Genomic DNA, 20,642 nt, shown 5'->3' with positions numbered 1-20,642 from the left:
AGTTCAATCATTAATAATATCTTAATTGTAAACAGTCAAAATCCCAAATCAAATTACTAGATAATAAGCACTAAAAGCAAACAAAATAAAAAAACTTGTCAAACGGCTTAAAATCAAAATTCTCATGAAAATGGTGCAAATACTAAAATAAAGTACAACAGATGGCGTTGATCCTAATTATTTTATAAAAAATTGATAAAAAGCGAGAAAAAATTTCGATTAAAATATTGTTTACAAATTAATAAATTGTTTAAAAGATGAAATTCATCCAAAGTTAATTTTAATTTAGTTTAAATTAGACAACAAATTTGTAGCGCAAACTCAACATCTAATGGACTCCACAGGATAACATATCAATTCAATTGGTAATCATAATCAACAATGAAAGTGAAATTTTCTTCATCTCTTACCTGTCTTACTAGCTCAACCTGTTCTCACTCGCCCACCTAAACACCTTCCCGTTTCCCCCTCTTTACCTGTTTATCTTCTTCTTCTTCCTTCGTTACTCTCCCATTCATAGTTTCATTTGTCAGATAACAATTTTTGCCTTTTTCTCATTCTCTCTCTCTGAGTCTTTTTTTATATCATCGCCATCATCTTCCAATCTTCCTTCATCTTCTCTCTCTTTCTCTCTCTTTTACCTTTCTTCTTCTTGTCTCTCGTCATCAACAGATGATCCCAAGAAAGGGATTTTTTCATCAGATGATATTCAGCCTGTTTCTTCCCATAATCAGACTGTCTTTCATCTCTTCTCTGTCTAAATTTTCTCTCTTTACTTTTCTCTTCTCTTGCAACTTTTTCTTTCTTTTAACTTATTTCTTTCTTCTTCTTTTCTCTCTCTCTCTCTCTCTCTCTTTCCTTCCCTTTCTACTTACCTTTCTGAGTCTCTTGCCTTTTCTTGTTGTTGTTTGATTGTCTTCATTGATACCTTCAAATCGGTAAAATTGTATTACACCAAATAAACAATAAACAACAATAAAACACAACAATCAACCTTGAATCAACACCATCACCATTACATTAACACCAACCATAATTCACACTGTAACTATCATCAACCATCACCAAACAATCATCAAAAATTGATCAAAACTCATCAACAACAAAAAAGTGTCTACAATATTACCACATTTGTTGCCCTAGACGCAACTTTTTTTATCCAATCCATCAACAGCATTTTAATATTTTACGTTTTCTCATCTTTTAACGTTTACCTCAACATTTTGTCTGTGAATTTTAATACAGTGGACATTAATTATGACCAATTATCAAGAGTGTCAAGTTTACCAATTGAGCCGATCAATCATAATTTAATTTGGTGAACCAGCATTTGTTTTTGTTTGTGTTTCCTCTTCTCAACCAGAAAGCAACATCAAACTCATTTCAACCCATTATTAGCATCATTTTTTCACCACCATTTGACTTTACCATCAAAAACCATCATCACTCTCACCTCTATCATTAACACCATCAAATCAACAGGTTAAAGGGTAAAATGTCAACAACACCAACCACAACCAAATATCTTGTTGTTGTTTATGTTGTCACTTCTGGACTTGATGAAGGTGATCTTGGTTCGGATGAGGAAGAAATAGTTTTATTAACATGGCTTGTTATTGATGTAACCAATTGCAAGGTAAGTGTCAATCAACAATTAACATCATTGACATTCATATTTGTGAAACGCCAAAAGTGAAATCATCAAAAAGTAAAAGGTAAAGGCTAGAAATGCGAAAATTGATAAACTCTGAAAGTTAATATTCAAAGTTAATATTCAACTTTGGATGACAAGAGTCAATATTTGTCTTGATCGTCATCATCATTACTGTTTACCTAAATATCATAATAATTGAACGATTGTCGATAATGAACAAAAAAACGAGAAAAAAAACATTCAACAATTTCTTATCGTTTCATTTTTACCTTCACATAATAACTTGTTTTACTGTGACGTTAGTTTATTATATTGTTATTTTATTTCAGGTAAAAAAATGCTTTCAATGTGAGTTCAAATCAAATATAATTTTCCCATTTACTTTTCATTGGAAACTCTTTTCTTCCTCAAAATTATCATAAAATTGTTATTGGAATAAAGTTTACTTTTTCTTCCAAAAAAAATTGAAACAAAGAAGATGAACAAATTTCTCTCTTTTCTTCCCACCTTTTCTTTCTTTTCATCTTCTTCTCTGATTGAAACTATTCTCAACTTTCCTTATTCTCATCGTTTACTATAATTATACAAACCCTTGGCCTAATAGCTGTTAACCTTACAAGGTTGATACAAACCCAGCTTGAGTAACCCAAAGTTAAACCAAGTTGACCAACTTCAGGTTGTGTAGTCTATGAATCTTGTGACTCTTGTCCCATCTAAAAAAACATGTATTTCAAGTACCTTTCAGGTTGAATGCTTTCATTTGGACGATTAAATTATCGTCATCATCATCCTAATCTTCATAGTCACAATCTTCATAATCTTCATCAAAGCAAAGAGTAAAGAAGAAGAGACTGCGATGAATAAAATACCGATTTGTTGCTGTATAATAGCACTGGTGGTGCTAGTAGTAAGAAACACTTTCTTTTCTCTTTCTTTTTTTAATCAAAATTGACCAATTTAATCAATTTAAAAAAATTGATAATTATTTAAGTTGGAAAGAGAAAAGAAAGTGTTTCTTACTACTAGCACCACCAGTGCTATTATACAGCAACAAATTGTATTTGTATTTATCGCAGTCTCTTCTTCTTTACTCTTTGATCAAAGTCTTTCCAAAGTCTAGCAAGGTTGATCAATCTTTCAACCTAACAAAGTGACTCTTGTCCCATCAATTTTAATCCACATTTGGGTTTACTTTCAGCTTTTCAGTTCAACATTTTTCCATCTTTTTTCACATCTTTAACCTTTCAGATCCAATGTTAATTTGCGTTTTAGCATCACTTTGAAACCTTTAATAATTAAATTCAACTTACATTTTTATTTGAAAAGGAAACAAAAAAATTATAAAGTTTATAAGCGGGAAAATACATTTTTCAAAATTTACGTTTGTTCGAAAATATTATCATCTTTATTCATCTTCATTGCTATCATTATCATCTTGTTAATATTCTGGTTGAATATCATTAGTTTCACATGACAATATTTACATTGATTAAAATTGAAAATGAATCTTTCAAACTTTTACCTTTTTTTCACTATTCACAATGTTACAGGTTTGCTTGACTTGTTTTCCGTTCAAATCAAATATTCACTCATTAAATTCAAGTTTAACTACTTTACAATCACAGAGTAATGATAATCATTGTTAATTATCTAATAGTCGTCCATTAATCATCCAATAATCATTTGATGATTATTCAAATTGAATTGATCAAAACATCTTTCGCCTATTCAAAGTCTTTGTAAATATATCATTAATTCAGTAATATTAATCAAAAAGTCACCAAGTCTCCTGACTGAGTTTATTGTCATGAATGAGAAACTTTTAGTTCCAATAAATTGATTGGCAAAGAAACGACAATCTAATGATCGAGAAATGCAAAAAATTGTAAAAATTAAACTCATATTGACAGTTAATAATGATGTAAAAACAAGAAAATGAAAGTTGATTTTTTCGAGGAAGATTTCAAAGTTAAATTGTTACATGTTTTGAATCAATTTGTGTTTACCTTGGAATGTCAAATGAAGTTAGAAAAGATCGATTTAACTGGCGAAATGATTTGAAATTATTATGATTGTTGTTAACCAAATGATTTGAGAAACATTTTAAGGTTTGATTGAAAAATATAAAAAAAAAGATAAGATGAAAATCATGTTATCATCCATTTCAATTGCATTTATACAAATGATTACTCTTTTTCATGTATAATTGATATCTTTTTACTTCATCTTTGTTCATCTTCAACTTGTTCAATTCCCTGACAAGCATAGTTACCCTTTTTTTTACCATGTTAATGGTATTAAATCAGATTCAATGAACTTTCCCACTTCTTTTTCTCTCTCCTTACCGGCCTTGATGAGCCCATTTCAAGGGCAACCCAGTGGCTTCTCAGTGTTACTTGGTGTGGTGCACTTGGTAATCATGAGAGTTGCTAAATCATCATGGAAAATGATCACAATTTTGGTTAACATTTTTTGCACAATTAATAATTAACTTGCTTCCTGATTAATTGCTTGCATTGCTTGGCTGGCCTCAGTCTATGAAGTTGTAACCTCAAAAGTTGCCCCATTTTCAGGTTTCTTGGTTAAACTCTCATTGGACTTGTCACTCTTTTTTACGGTCAATCTTGCCGTCAATTGAGACGTTTAATTTTTTGACCCGACTTCTGTCATAATTTGATCAATCAAGCAAAACCTTTTGTCTTTTTTTTCTTGAGACAATGAGATGGAATTAATGGTGATTTAAGTTATCCAGAAAAAAAGTTATTGCCAGTTCTCTTGACGTAGATGCACTGATGTAACTTGAACGGGGAATCAAGTGTAACAGGTAAACAAGGCAAAAAATACAAATTATTGGTATTCAGTTAAGGTCAATGATGATTGTCACAATAATGTCAAAAAGTTAAGCGCTAAATATTTTTCAGTTGACATTAAAGTTGTACAGTCAATCAAAGGAAAGTTAATCCAATGAATAAACAGTTTTCTGTAGGATTGGTTAAAGGTTTAAATGAGTTGAAGGGGAAATTGGTTTGTATTACATTTCAAGGCAACTTTGATTGTCGACTGATCATTATTAGTTAATCATCTTAATCATTTAAAGATGATTTCAGTTGATTTCTAACGATTGTTTTGATTGTTGCTTTTGAAAGTGAAAACAGAGTAAAACAAAGAAAGGCAATTAAGATGGTTGTACAACAGGCTAATCAAGTTGACTGTGTGTGTGTCTTTCAAAGTGTAAATTAAGTGAAACGTTTGATGATTACAGAGAAGGAAAAACAATGAAGGAAGACAATGAGGACAAAGACGATATTTTAAGGTAAATCGTAATTTAAAAACAGCATTAACGCATTTTGTTTCAAACTTGATTCACACTTAATGGTTTTTGATCAGGTTAACCATTATCAGATAATCAAAGAATCATGATTTCTTCTCTTTTTTTGCCAGGGTTGCCATGTTAGACTAAATTGACTTGATAATCAAGACAATTTGATACAAATACGGATAGTTATTATCACAATTAACTCGATTAACGTGATTAATATAGCCATGAAAATTGAGTTGTAAACATTTTTTAAAAAGTCAACGCTATTTAATGATTGAACATCAATTGACCATTGTGAATATTTAGCCATTGGATTGGAGTTATCAACAATAATGTAACTTGTTTTTATGTTGTTAATAATTTAATGAATTGTTGATGTCGCCGTATCAAATGTGATTTAGTTTGTGCTAAGGCTTGTGAATTTGCATGCACCATGTAATTGACACTCGACAAGTGGTCATTTTCATTGAGACAACGCATAAGTTAATTTAATTTTCAAAGTTCTCAGACTTCTGTTATCATTAACTATGATTTGTTACTTTTGGTAATGATTTAAGGATGATGGCTTCTTCTTTAGTAGTTTAGCTGGTAACAATTTACATTTGTTTTTCCTCAGTCTGCAACTTTGGTCATTTGATCTTCAATGATTAAAGTTCACTTTCTACTTTCTTTTTCAATCCAGTTTCCATTTATCATTCAGCTCAGCTTGATGTTTAAACATTGGTTAAAAATTAGAAGAAAAAAACTTTAAATTGATTGTAACCGTGATTCCTTAAATATTCCAGTTTAACCAAAAAGAAAAGCTTTCTTGAAAAATTTCAATGCTAACGGAAATGTTCTGACATAACGAGGACCATAACCAAAGGGATAACTTGGAGGATAAATTGGAATACAATTTGCTCCAATTTCATGAGCTAATCCATGGACACTTTCAGATGGTGTAGTTGAAGCGGAGGCTGGTACAGTTTCCTTGTTTAACGATGATCCATGAGGAACAAGAGCGTGTCCAATCGCCGATTTGCCCAACGGAGGAGGATAAACGACTTTACAGCATGAATAGGCGATCGGTCCAAGTTTAGGATAACGTCGGGTCGAGTGATGGTGAAGCAAAAGATGATGATGATGCAGAGGAGGAACAACTGGATGGTTAATAGGATGATAGGCAAATCGATATGGATGAGCGTGATGGTGATAATGGTTGTGGTTAAGATGATGAGGTATTACATGGTGGAGATCTCGATGAGGAAGATGAGGAAGATGTGGGAGATTAGGAAGATATTGATGATGTGGTGCTGTCATGATGAGTTGCTCGTCAAAAATGGGATAATTTGAAAGGTAAGGCTTTTTATCCAGTGGTGAGGAAGATGACGCTCCATTGTTTAATTCCGATTTGGTGGTTTCTTTTGTTTCCTTAGTTCTTACTTTGGCCTCTGTTGAGCCAACCTTCGAAGGTTCAGCGTTTAAAATGTTTTTAGTGTAATACCAGCGACCAGGGTCAGGCATTCCAAATAAAGGTTCTTTCACTGATTTATCTGGAAATTCTTTCAAGTCAACACTAACATTGTTGCCAATTTTGCTATTATCAAGATTATTGTTAGAATAATTATCACCATCATTATCACTATTATTTGCATTTTGTTGGTTAATCATTGGTTGACTAGTTGGTAACAATGATTTTGAGTTCGACACAGGAAAGCCAAGATCTCTGTTAACCATTCTATCCATGTTACCTTGGCGATTGCGATTTAGGAACCAATTATTGTCATAATAAACTGATCCTGGAGATTGATTTTTTTGCTCAAATTTTCCAGTTGCATCGTCTTCTTTGATACTGTCATCTTCATTTACTTCAAGCGAGCTCTTCTCTGATTTGATCTATTTAAGGTAAAGAAAAATAAATCAACATTAGACATTTAAATGTTTCATTCACCTTTTGTCTTTGGTTTGTTCATAATTACCTGTTTATTGATTGGAGAATGAATTTCAAAAGATTGAGTTGGCTTTTTAAATCGATTGAAAATATCCTCTACAAATGCTGAATCATTTGCTTTTCCAGATGAAGATAACAACCGATAGTTCCATAAACCATTTTCATCGCCATCAACAGTTTTATTAGTGTTACCATTGTTGCCATTGTTTTTACCCGATTCAATTGAATCTGAACTCAATGAGATTAAATCTTTGATGAAAGGATAAATTGGCTGTTTAACTGTTGTACTTTGTTGACGTAAAACAGAGAAGCGTTTAGGTTTATTGTTGACTTCAATTAAATCACTGGAAACATTAAACCCATTTGTTGAAGTTTCCAGGGTAGTTAAATTACGAGGTGATAACAATGGTGTTAATAATCCATCATGGTAAGCCGATGATTTACCAGTGGCTAATATCATTTGAAAATGGGCATTAGAAGCACAAAATATCACAATAATCAAACAGTAACCAATGATGATATCAATCAATTGAAAGTATAATAAACATGTTGAATGTAATTTAAGCATCTCATCAATAGTGGTGCAATTGGGTTTTAATCTTGAACAAGATTGAAACACTAATGGAAGCCAAATCGTAAACTGAAATGAAAAGTAAAAGAGAGAGAGAGAAAGAAAAATTGATTAAAACAAAAATAGCTACATTAATTTAGATGTTAATTACTAATTAAAACTGTTGTCTGATTGATTTTCTGAAATTGCTCAAAAAAATATCAACTCATTCCAACTCTTAATCTCAATTTGGTGAATATTTTTCATTTTGATTGTGACTTTTCTCTCTCTCTCTCTCTCATGGGTCCAGTTCTGTATGAGCAAATTCAAATAATTTGACAACTTTTTGGACTGATTATGGTAAACAATTAAAATCTACTCACCTTTATCCTTACAATCTCACTTTTCAATTTCATGTCTTCATAATCAGTTGAGTGAGAAATGTAATAAGAAAAGATTTTCTTTTACTTTTCCATTTGAAGATTCAAAAATAATGGGAAAAATATTTTTCCCATTTTTTGTCTTTTCATTGAAAAATTTCTTTGTGCTTCCAAAATATCTTCTCGTTATTCAATATTATTCAGCATTATTATTGCCATAATCATTAAAAAATGATATCATAAGTATATCTGATTATTAAGCAGCCATTCTGTAAAAGAAAGAAGATAACAATGAGTTAATAATGAATTAAGATTCAAAAGGTTTCACTAGTTAAGAGTTACACTGAACACAACAAAAAAAATCATAAAATCACCTTTTGTTGAATTAAATGGATTAAATTAAATTTGAATGTTTCAATGTTGACAAAACAAGGAGTTAACGAGAGTTATTAACGGTTATTGAAGGAAATCAAAAATGCTGTCAATAGATTGGATTGTGTTTAGTATTTCAAAAACAATTAATTTGTCATTAAGTTTCATTCACTCTTGCCCATGCAAATAATTAGATACTAAAAGGGTCACGTGGGTTCATTGATTAACTCGTTTTCATGATTTGCTGATAATCAATTAAGATGGAATTGAGAAAGTTAAAGTGAGAATGTTATTTAGATTCAAAAAAAGCAATGAAATGTTGATGCTTGTCGAATCTTTGCCACCATCATTTCATTTTTTGCAGCTTTATCGTCAATTCATATTGAAAAAATAGAAGCTTTGAGTTCTGTTTGGATCCTCCAAAAATCAGAATTAAATCATCATGTGAATAAAAGGTATCTGCTGGGTAATTAAAAGTGTTCCAGATGCATTTGCCATGAAAAAATCATGGACTGCCTTATATCGTCACAAATATAAAGTATCCAAACAACTTTGTGAAATCCTAGTTCGTCTCTTTGATTCGTAATGGATTCCAAAATCATACTTCACATTCGAAGATAAGTTTAGTCCCATTGAACTTGAATTCGTGTTTACATCTGCAGATGTTATAAAGATTGATAGTTTATCACCTGATGAATATCAATGCTTTAACAATGATCTCAATTAGTCTAATCGTATAACTCCTATTGTATTGACTTTGTCTTTGAACAGTTTCGATTTTTTCATTTATGATTTTTCAAAGATTGCCGATTCTGATGGGTTTACTAACAAATACTGAAAATTTGATGAGAAAATTAGCTTCAGTTTAACTTTCATCATTTAAACGTGCTATTCAAACTTTTGTTAGGCACTGGATTCTTTAGCTAATACACCTTATTAGTTACTTTCTTTGCCTTTCTTTTACTCTCCCTCTCTTCAATCATCCGATATTGATAATTTGTGAATGTTGAGCCCAGCCATCAAGTCGGTCTTGAATATCTGCTTTGCATCCATGCAATGGTGTTTTTTTTATACATTCACTTGTCTCCAGTTTCATGGATCTTAAAATGTTTCAAATTTTAAATTCATCACAGGCAACAATCAATGTGTACCTTAAGGCATCTTCTTGTATGAAAAGAAACCACGTAACATCTTAAATCTTTCGTTTTATTCATCATCATCTTCTTTTCCAATTTGTCTTTCTTTTCTTTAAAGTTGCTCCTTAAAAAATTGTTACTACTTGTTGCCATCTACTTGATACAGTATCTCAATGTAGCTGTATCTCATGTTGGCTCCTTCATCTTTCTTTTCTTTCTTTTCTTTTTCATCATCGGGTTTCTTTAATTAGCTACCGCTTTCCACTGGCCTCATCAATATAACAAAAAAGGTTACCTGAGGTTATTAGAGATAAAAGAGAAAGAAAATGATAAATAACTTGACCAAGTCAAACTATGGGGCAAAAGGTGATTCAGCATCATTTGAGATTTAAAGTAACAAAAATGTTGACTTGGTAATGTAGAGATATAAGCTGTAAAAAAGAGATCTAATATTGAGTAAATCCAAAATTACCTCTAATCCAGGTCATTAGCCGAAAGATTTAAGACGTTCAATAATGATAAGAGAATAGTAAGAAGATGATGAAGTAAAAAAAAATGTTGAATAGTTTTCACATCAGTTAAGGTCCAAGCATTGTGCATTTTTGATGCTGTAATTTATCGCCACATATTGTTGTCGGGTGCTGATATGAGCATCTCCACTTGCTTTGCTTGATTGCCAATAAGTCTTTGTCGTCATTATTCTAATCTTCATCTTGTTGCCTTTCCTGAAATTGTCACATCCAATCAAAAAAAAATATATTTACATGTTATCAGGGTGAACATGTGAATGACATTTCCGTTTATTTTAATCGTCAACACCTTTCCAAGATTTAAAGATACAATAATGAAGAACCATTAGAGTGTAACCAGGTAAGTCTGCCACCTTAGATGCTCTGTAATAACTTGTTGCACTTTGGTCTTCTTTTTTGCCTCATTTTCGTCTGCTTTTTCTTTCTTTCTTTGATTAAGCTTGAATTATTTTTGAAATCCATGTAAACAGAGGTGAGAAATGAAATTACGCAATGAAACTTGTCTAAATCATGATTGCTATATCAACAAAAGAATACAATTGAAGAGAAACTATGTTAACAAATCATCAATACATTTGAAAAATATTACTTAATGATTAAAAGAGTAAAAAAAGGGAAAGTTTACCTGAAATTTTTTCTCCAAATAAACAGGCAATTCAATGGAAAGTTGAATTCATATCAAGGTAACGTAATACATGCAATGGTTGTTTTGAAAATCTCATGAAATCCATGACAAGATCAGTGTTTTCCAAATTTTCAAGAAATCGTTCTCATTCAACTTGAATCAATTGATAGGGTTTCAATCAACAGGACCAATATTTTATCAACAGTTGCATGTAATATGAGTGCTTCATGAATAGCCAATTGACATTAAAAGAACCATCAAAATTGCTTGAGTATGTTTACTAGATGATCAGCTCGAGCCAACAGTTAATCTAAAGCGAATGAAGAGTTTATTAATCTGATTGAATTGATTAGAAAAGGAAGAAAAAGTTTGAAACTTTTTCTATTTTTGTCAGAAAGTTTTTTCTCTTTCTTTTCCCTCCCTGATATCATCATATAAAATGAATAAAGGAATGTGAAAGATCAGTCAACCTAAATAAGAAGAGAAAGAAATACTTATGAATGTTTCTCAATTCTTTTGCTTTCATTTACACCTTACCTTTCATGCTCATCCTACTTTTGTCTTTAAAATTTTCCTCACTTTTCTGCACATTTCTCATCTAAAGAGAACGAATAAATTTGTAAAATAAGTTTGAATGTTTTTCCAACATTATGAATGACTTGGTGTATGAAAGTAGCAAACAATTGATGCATAGCCCTAGTGATAGTCCTTTTTGTGCTTCTCTTCAGACATGATTTTTTTTGCTCTTGCACTTTTTTTACTCCTTAAGGCTATCTCCGACCATATAGTGAGAAGAAAGGAGAGACTTTTGACTACACCATTTAACCCAAGTAACATAAACACCTATGTATTAACTCGTTCTTGAATAACTACAGGATAAGAGGTGGAAAAATATTAGTTGGTCTACCATGTCAACCTTTTCTTTTGACAACTATCCTGCAACCATTTTGCACTCAAAACGCAATATTAGTTACACCATTAGATGATTCGCTTCTTGATGATGATCATGTTAATGATGGTGATAGAGATCCCACACACAGTTTCATCAGCAAAGCCAAGTGATATAAAAGTATTCTTTCCAGTATCCAATATATAATAGATTTTTTCAAATAATCCAAAATACTGTTTATTTTGCTTCAATAATGATTTCACTCTTCATCTTTTGGAAAAAAAACGATGAAAAAAGTCAACAGGTTCATTTATTTACATTGGAACTTCCATTCAGCTCAATCGTTTCACATTTGATCCCATTAGCTTCACAGTGTTTCAATATTCTTAATGGTTTTGATGACAATGCTCGTTAAAAAGACGCATCTTTGTTGTAACGACAGTAATCCATGATAACTTTTGAGTCTGAAAGTAAAGAAAAAATTGTTTAGTAAGGTTTCAATTTTTGCGGTTTTAGAGATAAAATTTTTACCTAAGATGCTCCACTCAAGAATTCTGTGTTTGTTTAATGAGCAAAGTTTTTCATTTGCATTTAATTTAACATCCGGGAAGTGTAGATGCACACTTATGTCCGGAACTGTTGATAATATGTTTGCACATGCATAACTCCGAGATTCAGGTTCAAATTTTGAGACTTGCAACTTGCTTGATAAACAGACTTGCTGTTAGACTTCATTTAATTGATAAATCTGGCTCTTAATAATGAGCCGTGATTAACAATAGAAGCAAATAAATGGTCAAGATGAAGTGATAATAACAACTTGTAATTGACCTTTCTCTAATTTAATCCTTTAATTCTATTGACAGACCAAACTCATTGAGTGCAAACCATTTTGTTACGCACAACAGGTATTCGTTATGGTTAACCGTCACACTTAATCATGCATACCTTGCTCAATAGATGAATCGTTGCACAATTTTCCTTTCTCTAGTAAATTAAAGATTCAAAACAAATATCTTGATGATTTATGAAACTTGCTTCACCAAGTTAAATTTTTAAGTCTTGAGAAATAGTAATCAGTCCAATGAACAAATGATGATTAACGAAGCCAGACACAGAAAAAAGAGACAGATTTTTGAAGAAAAAAGTTGAAACATCAGGTCAGATAAATGAAACTGGCCAGACAGGGAAAAACAGACAAATTGAATCATTAGTCTGATGGCTTAGATTATCCAGAAGAGTCACAGTCAGAAGAGTATTTTAAAACATGTGGCATTGTTGGGTTATCAAACTGCACTTACACTTGTAAAATATAAATAATTTTAAGCAAAAGCCGTTAATTCAAATCCTTACAAAACTGGTAAACGAATTTGTTAAACTTTGATTTTACTAAATACACAGTAATTAGATGTTTGGATCGTCTGACAACAGTTAGTGAAATGCAATATTTATTTAAAATAACGTTTAAAACAAAGCTAATATCATGAACTCTGATGAATAAACTAACAAGCTTAAAACTAATGGCGCTCAAATCACTCTGTTGTTGAGGGAGAAAGCAAAATGGATGTCAATTATGAAATTATTGTTTATGTTTGCTATTTTTTTCAACGGATTGCTCATTATTTTATTTGTTTTTTTTTGTAAATTAATTTTTTTAGGTTGTTGCTGTTCATTGTAAATATGTAAAACCAAGAAGTGCCGATGTAAACGTAAATGTATTATCCGATGTAGCCCGAACAAAGTTTGGTTTAACTGAGGATCTCATTAAAAGTGGTCAACCTCTGGAACAAGTGGTTGAAGAGGTAAGCAAACTATTTTTTCAAAATTGATAAAAACTTCAAGGATACATAAAACTGGTGTTAATAGATATTAATAGAACCAAAGAAAATTCATCGTTAATGGTCATCATCACATGTTAATCACTTTGAGAAAACGAATGTATTTTCGCAAAATGATCACCAAGTCTGACTATTTTTGGTCTTTGGATCTCTATTTACTAGTATTTTCACTTCTTGTACCTATCATTTACTGTTTATCTACTAATATTTGGTTACAATGTGTCCTTCAATATTATATTAACCTTTCATAGTTTATCTAATTAAATTAATTTGTCTTCTCTTTTCTAGTTTGACCAATATGCAAAAAGTAAATTACAATGTGATGGGGGTCGATCATTCAGATTAATTACCGATGGACAACTTCATTTACGCCAAGTTATCCATCCAGAAGCATGTAAAAAAGGGATCACACTTCCAGACTATTTCCATTCATTTCATGATTTAAAGAAGGAGTTTCGGAAATTTTATCGCAATAATGATTTTCAAACCATCGATGAGATGTTAAATTGTAATTTATCATTCTTTTTTCAATGTATTACATCCCATCCTTGCTTACCGAACCTACCTGAGACCTCAGTTTATTTTATCTTTAAACAGCTTCAACCCATTACTTGTATTCAATTCAATTCAAATTCCTCCCTTAATATTGCAGGCTTTACAAAGTATCAAAGATGTTGCAAAGATCTAGAGAAATTGATATCTTTCTCTTGATCGATAATTTTCACATCATCTCAGCTAGTTTCTTTCGCTTCTCAATTGCTCAGAGAATCGTTTAGCAAATGAGTTTAAATTTATCATTTCAAAATTTTTACTTTTAACTTTCGCTTACCGCTCAACTCTCAACAAATGAATTTCTCATCCTTTTACGTCCAGGCATTTTTGTTCCCTGGCCATACTTTCAATCAATTCATTCATTATTTTCTGTTAATTCATTTTTTCAACTGAAAACGACATTCATAAGAATGAAAAGTATTATTACTATTGGAAAAATTTATTCATCTTCATCATCAGTCCTAATGATAGTGAATTTGTTATTTGCTGCCGATAATAATATTGTGAGCTGTTACCTGGTCTCTAGCAGAAGCTAAAGAGAGAGAAAAAAATATTAATAAATTACGTCAGTTTTGGTTAGTTTTATGTTAATGTTGATAATTTGTAACTTGATTGTTGGCTTTCAATCTTCTCATGATAATCATATTTTAATCATCTTTCATTCTGCCTTCAGGCTTATCATGTTGCAAAAAAAGCAAAATTCAAGACCATTGGCTTTTATTAGTTGATATGCATAATAATAAATCTACAAATAAATAGTTAAACATCACTAATTGAATAATAACAATTTGCATTGCTGATATATTATGACTTTGACTGAGCTAGATTGAAAAACAGTCTTTTAATAGCAACCCTAGCGCAGTAATGATTGATATCAATCTTATAAAGTTTACCACTGAGAATGAGAAAAATTAAACAACAATTTACCAAATTAATGTAGGCAACTGTTATTTCATATCTGGTGAATGATTAGTGAAACTAGCAGCTTATTAATTTCGCGTAAATACATTATTAAAATTACTAGCCATTAGTTGCCACAGAACAGACCTTCAACCGTAAAAACAGAGACAAATTTTCAAGCCGAAAAATGGCGTTAATTTTTTGTCAATATAAAGCGAAAATTGACTTAAATCATAGCAATTATCCTTTACACTTGAGTAGACAAACAGACATTTCCAAGATTTAATTTCTGTCCTTTTCTTTCCCTTTGATTCCGAAAATGTCGCCTTTTTTATTAATTTATCGTTTGGTTGCTTTACAGATTTATCAATAGAGCCTGATGGATCAGCTGACTGTGCAATTAGGAAGATTCAAAACCTGGCGAAGATAATTATCCGTTTAGCCACCGATGGTCATACTTTTAATGAACCTGAGTTGATAGCAGAACGATTGGAACCAGGAATTTGCAGTAAAAATGAATTAGTTGATGGTAATACTGTAGTCAGAGCTCGAGGTCTTCCATGGCAATCATCAGATCAGGATGTGGCCAAATTTTTCAAAGGACTCAATATTGGAAAGTGAGTTTAACCTTTTTCCATCAGTCTAATTTTGTTGCATTCAATATCTTTGGGTAGTTTCATTGTTACGATCAACTTCGCCATTTAACCATCTTTTCATTTTATTCTCGATTTTAAATTCAACTGCATCAATTTATAGCATCAATAGCAAGTTTCTCATCTCATATTCACAAGCTATAAATCACTATTTATTCATAACTAATCGATTGTGTTTAGGTGTAATTGTTGGCGGCTTTTTTTGATCATTTTGATCTACAAATATCACTTTTTTGTTACCAACCAGACTGTTTCATGATCCCACCAACCTGTGGAAAATGAGCCCTGTATCAATTTAACTGTACAGATTAGCCATAGTTGCCGAGTAAATTAACAATTAGTGAAGTGTTCATTATTCGTGATGGTTTGTGTATAGTTAAATTGCCGTATTTGACTCCTATTTCCACCAACTCAATTGACCGTGAAAATACTTTACTGTTGGCTTGAAAACACCAATGATGACATTTAACCTTAAAACGGTAATGAATATATTGTGTTAAACCATATTTAACACCATTTGTTTTCGTAATAAATGGTAAATATAAAGCAGAAATTAAGGGAAATGAATAAATTACTTGTAGACAGATGAGATTTGAGACAACAAACAAAACTGAAAAAGTCCAACAAGCTTTCACTTTGAATAAGTAATCTTTCCTTGTTAACTAGCACAATTTGAAACATGAACAAGGTTAATTTGAATACTGTGACTTTCAAACAATAATTAATAGTAAAAAATATGATATAAAAAAGGCAAATTGTCTAATATTACCAGTCATTATCATTTGCTACAGGAAACAATACTAACCATATGATTGCTAGTTAGTTTATTATTGCGTTAATAGGTGACGCAGCTTGTAACTTTAATTTAAACATTTAGGAATGAAAAATGCAAATGAAATTAGGCAAAGTTAACCATTTAAATCACATTAAATTGAATCAGCAAACAGAACAATAAAATATTACAAAAGCTAGTCTATCAGGAAAAACCAACAAATAACATGAAAAATGAAAGGGGAAAATGAGTGAATGAATAAAGGAAAACAAAAAGCCGATGAAATGCTAATCATAAGTAAATGATGGTCAATAAATGAGTTACAATACACAATCAACACTGGGAAAGATTTGATTATAATAATGTAAAGCATTAAAATACTCAACATTCCAATGAGTTGTTTACATTTGTGATTTAACCTAAAATATTTGAAATGATGAAAAAGGGAAGCAAGAAAAAAAAGAAGCTAAAAAAGCCAAAAGGTTAATATGATGATGATGATGATGATGATGAAGTATAAAGTAATAGAAATGCAAAATGATCATTTCTTTTCTTCTTCCCAGGTAAGGAGTTAATAAGAGAAATACTTTTGCCCAAATTGCAGGTAATAATAACTTTAACTGGGCTAAAAACCAGAATGATGAAAGATAAATCGTTGAAAGTAAAAATGGTTGCCTTCAAGATGAGTTTAGGTATTACCTTTTACAAAACTAAAATATGAATTAAAAATAATGGGAAAGTCAGGTCATCAAACCTTTTATCAGGTTTACCTTTATTAGCAAGTTTACTGGTGACAACAGCAATCAACAATCAAACCATTATCATTACTTGATGCTGGTTTGTCATAATTTAATTTGTTATTTTAATTAACTCAATCTCTAGACCATAATGTTAAACATCTGTTCACTTTTCAAAACACACAACAACAAACCAAAGCAAACCATTTCTAGCAAAAAAAAGTAAATGTTTGAATCAATAATGATTAATCGTTATTCAACTTATGATAATTTTAGGTGACAATTAAAAGCTAGTTTAATCAACAATTTAACCGTTTAATTGGTTGGGAAAAGTGAATGGAAACAAATGCAAATAATTTAGTCATTTGTTTGATCAGAAATGAAGAAACAAAGTCAAGTGAATTTGGGTTTTTTAATTTTGTTTGAATTGTAAATTGAAATGATCAAATGATGAACAAAAAAGGTTTAATTTCATCTTTTCAGCAATCACGAAGTTGAACAGTTTAACCGTTTTCAAGGAACATTGATAAAGGATCGCTGGACATCGTGATGACCACCCAATGATTATACATTAGTTGATCATGATTTTATCAATCAGATAATCATAATCATCATCATTATCCATGATGATAGTATTTGAGTCAACCTTTAAGGTTCCTTCAATCTTTCATAACAATAATCTTTTTACTGTAAGGATGGAGTTGAAACATGAAACAAACTCACAAAAAAAGAGACATTTTACACCCAAACAAGGTAAAGGTAAACATGAGCAACAATATCAAGAACAAGATGAAGACAAACAAAAGTACATTAAAGTCGTAGTTGACCGATTCCGTAGCAATTTTCCAGTTGAAAGAATGAAACTTTTTTACTTTGTTACTTTTAAAGGTAAAAAACTATCAAAATTATCAACATATTGACTGTGAAAGGAACCCAAAGAGCCACAAGAAGAGGAAAAATTTGACGCATGAACGATCAATCATGTTCATTCTGAGCTTTATCCTGATCATCAATTTCATCTTTTCCATTCTTCTCAATTTATCAATAAAAATCATTGATATTACCATTAAAAATTGAAACTGCGTTTTGTTTCTTCAAGAGTTTCAATGATTTTTCATGATCCGTCAAAAGTGTTTCAATTTTAATTGCCATCAAACGTTTGATTCAAGTTAATGTCATTTCAATAGATTTAGATTTTGTTCAATGTTTTCACCGAAATTCATGATTTTACTTTAATGGTGAAATCGCTAAAGGTTATGAAAGTTCTGATGAAAGACCAAGTTTTGAAATGCTTTCATTTGGCTATTTTGATCTTTCGCATTTAGCTTTTGTTGAACTGTTGGTAGACACTGTTATTGACTTGTTAATTGTTTAACCAGTGATCAGACTCAAGTTAATTCATTGGTTAATTGTGAGTTGATGTATTCAACTAGTTGAACCATTTTGAGTTGTTTGTACATTTGGTAACAGTTTGACAGTGAAGCGATAAATTATTGCAAATAATACTCAAGGTTTGCTACCTTTTTGTTGGTGCGTTTTGTGTCTTGTTTTTGTTATTTTGTTGTTAAATCTTTCCTTTCAACTTTCAAATTATCATATTTAGACAAGAAGATGATTGCTTTAACAATCTTTGAATAATCATAATCATGATAATGATACAATCTTTGATTTCTGTTGAACATTTTCATATTTTTTCCAATCAATTATCAATCTTATTTTTCTTGAAACCTTTGTTAACATTCAAAGTACGTGTTTGGCTCATGTTTTACACTGAAAACTGAAAAAAATAAAAACATTGAAAGTTAACCAAAGTGAATATGAAAAATGATCAACCAAGCAAAGTTGAATTATTATCAACAATTATGATGATCGACATGTTGATCAGTAACATGTCTCACAGTTAATTGCTTCATCTAGTTAGACAATTAAGTTGCAACTCCAATGATTACATTAATGATTCTCAAATATTGGGAAAAGTTCATTTGCAGAATTCAAATTTCCAAATTTCTACAAAAAACTCTTCATTGAAGTTTGTCACACGATAAAAGCCTAAACTGATTGATTCTCAAGTTCAGACAAAATCGATATCTTTACAGTTCGAAGACCTGAGAGTCTAAGATCGAATCGACTTGGAACATTGAATCTCTGAAAACCTTTATCAAACCTCCATTTAACTGTTTCATTTGGTTAAAGCAAATTTTAAACTCAACTTAACAAACCATTTTATTGATTTACTGATGATTCAAAATTATGGCAACAATTGAAAGGCAACTTAAGGTGAATCTTTTAATTACATTAACAGTAGTTAATCAGCATGAACAGTTTGAATGATAGTAATGAGTGATCAGATTAAAAGAAAAAAAAATGAATTCATTTTTACTTGAAACCTTTTTTTTGCGTTGAATTTCATACAAAAGCAAATAAGATTCACTTGTTACTTTACTCATTCACTTTCTTTGCACACCAAATTTAAGTGCATTTCAACTTGATTCAAATGGCAAGCAAAAATGGTGAATCTACCTGAAATATTATTAATATTATTATTAGATAATAATCGAGATTCCTGAATAAAAAGAAGAAGAAAAGGTAACCTTTCATTGACCTTTTGTTCATAACCTTGATCACGATTTGTTGCTTCAACAAAAATAAAAGGGGAAACTTTGGGGTTAAACATTTACTTATTTAGCCTTAAGGACACAATCAAACTTGATTATTTCAAACATTTTCAACATTCTGAGTTTGCCATAGAAACAATCAGAATCATTCATCCTTTCACTTTCATCTTCATCTTCACCTTGTTCATCTCAAAACCCGCATCACTTTCACTTAATTTCATTACTCTTATTACCATCCATTATCATCCATTATCATGATATCATCATGAAATATCATGAGTTATCATTTTACTTTTAATTTCATTTTAATTTTTCCCTTTTTTGCGTTGTTAATTATTTTCTTTTTTTCTCTTCTTCTCTTCTCTTCATCTTCATGTAAATCAACATTTGATTGGCCTAAATTTGCTAATGCTGATGACCTGACCCATCTAAATCTTGCTAAAAAATCTCTATTAGATTAGTCTTTTCAATCATAAACGATGATTTAAATTGTCTAAAGGTTAATGTATGTAACATTTGGGTAAATAATCATTTATTGTTATTAATGGGTCAAAATTTTTGGTACTTTTTTTACCAGATTTTCCTCTTTTTTTGGTTTCTCATATCAATTACATTTTTTCTGGTGAAGGTTTATGCATTAGTTTGGCAAACAATTGATTTATTAATAAATGGCTGTTTAATTTGGGTTTAGTTTCAATCTTTTTTCCTGTCTTTTTTCACTCCAAAATTGGGTTCTCATTCACATTAACCACTTTTTTGGTTAAATTTTGTTTTCGGTTTTTTTTGGTTTCATATGTTTCATTAACTTGATTAGTGTTGATATTGTTTTATGTCTTGAATTAATTTTTTGGTATTTTCTGGTTCTGCTGTAGAGGTGGAGTTGCCTTGTGTTTAAGTCCATTGGGTCGTCGTAATGGTGAGGCTTTGGTGCGTTTTGTCAACCAAGAGCATCGTGATATGGCTTTAAAGCGACACAAACACCACATTGGCCAGCGTTACATTGAAGTGTACCGTGCTTCAGGAGAGGATTTTGTCGAAGTCGCTGGTGGTAAGTTTTTGGCCTTTTATACTTTTATACTTTTCTCTACTTTCGTCTTTAGATATTTTTTTTGGTGTGTGTTGGAGTTGAAAGTAATGTTTGTCATTATAAAGTTAAAAGCATTTTTGGCTTATCATGTTTGGTATAGAGT

At 30.9% G+C, this 20,642-nt stretch overlaps 2 protein-coding genes across 3 annotated transcripts in view; one reads left to right on the top strand and one right to left on the bottom strand.

Annotated features, from left to right (window-relative positions):
- The first annotated feature begins 633 nt into the window (after positions 1–633).
- Positions 634–20,642, top strand: part of fus (epithelial splicing regulatory protein fusilli) — a 31,245-nt gene continuing 11,236 nt past the window's right edge. Inside the window, exons 1-5 of the mRNA XM_089269842.1 lie at positions 634–1,636; positions 13,044–13,187; positions 13,512–13,731; positions 15,037–15,292; positions 20,325–20,500. Coding sequence (XP_089125968.1) covers positions 1,496–1,636; positions 13,044–13,187; positions 13,512–13,731; positions 15,037–15,292; positions 20,325–20,500 — 937 coding nt within the window. The 5' untranslated portion in view covers positions 634–1,495. The remainder of the gene's footprint in view (positions 1,637–13,043; positions 13,188–13,511; positions 13,732–15,036; positions 15,293–20,324; positions 20,501–20,642) is intronic.
- On the bottom strand, positions 5,219–12,900 carry LOC107365724 (uncharacterized). Of its 2 annotated transcripts, none has more exons than XM_025161611.2 (8): positions 11,917–12,900; positions 11,034–11,849; positions 10,497–10,966; positions 9,814–10,388; positions 8,208–9,636; positions 7,837–8,102; positions 6,932–7,543; positions 5,219–6,848 (listed from the first exon to the last, which is right to left on the bottom strand). In XM_025161611.2, exons 6-8 carry the CDS (start codon positions 7,867–7,869, stop codon positions 5,760–5,762), a joined length of 1,734 nt encoding a protein of 577 aa, XP_025017379.2. In that variant the 5' UTR covers positions 7,870–8,102; positions 8,208–9,636; positions 9,814–10,388; positions 10,497–10,966; positions 11,034–11,849; positions 11,917–12,900; the 3' UTR covers positions 5,219–5,759. The 2 variants fall into 2 exon arrangements, with proteins under 2 accessions (XP_025017379.2, XP_025017380.2); XM_025161612.2 differs by having other exon boundaries at positions 10,497–10,806.

The sequence above is a fragment of the Tetranychus urticae genome, chromosome 3 (genome assembly GCF_039701765.1).
Source record: "Tetranychus urticae isolate SD_2017Ah chromosome 3, NJAU_TeUrti_SD_1.0, whole genome shotgun sequence".
Taxonomy (NCBI): domain Eukaryota; kingdom Metazoa; phylum Arthropoda; class Arachnida; order Trombidiformes; family Tetranychidae; genus Tetranychus; species Tetranychus urticae.
This window is presented reverse-complemented; position numbering and strand designations above follow the sequence as displayed.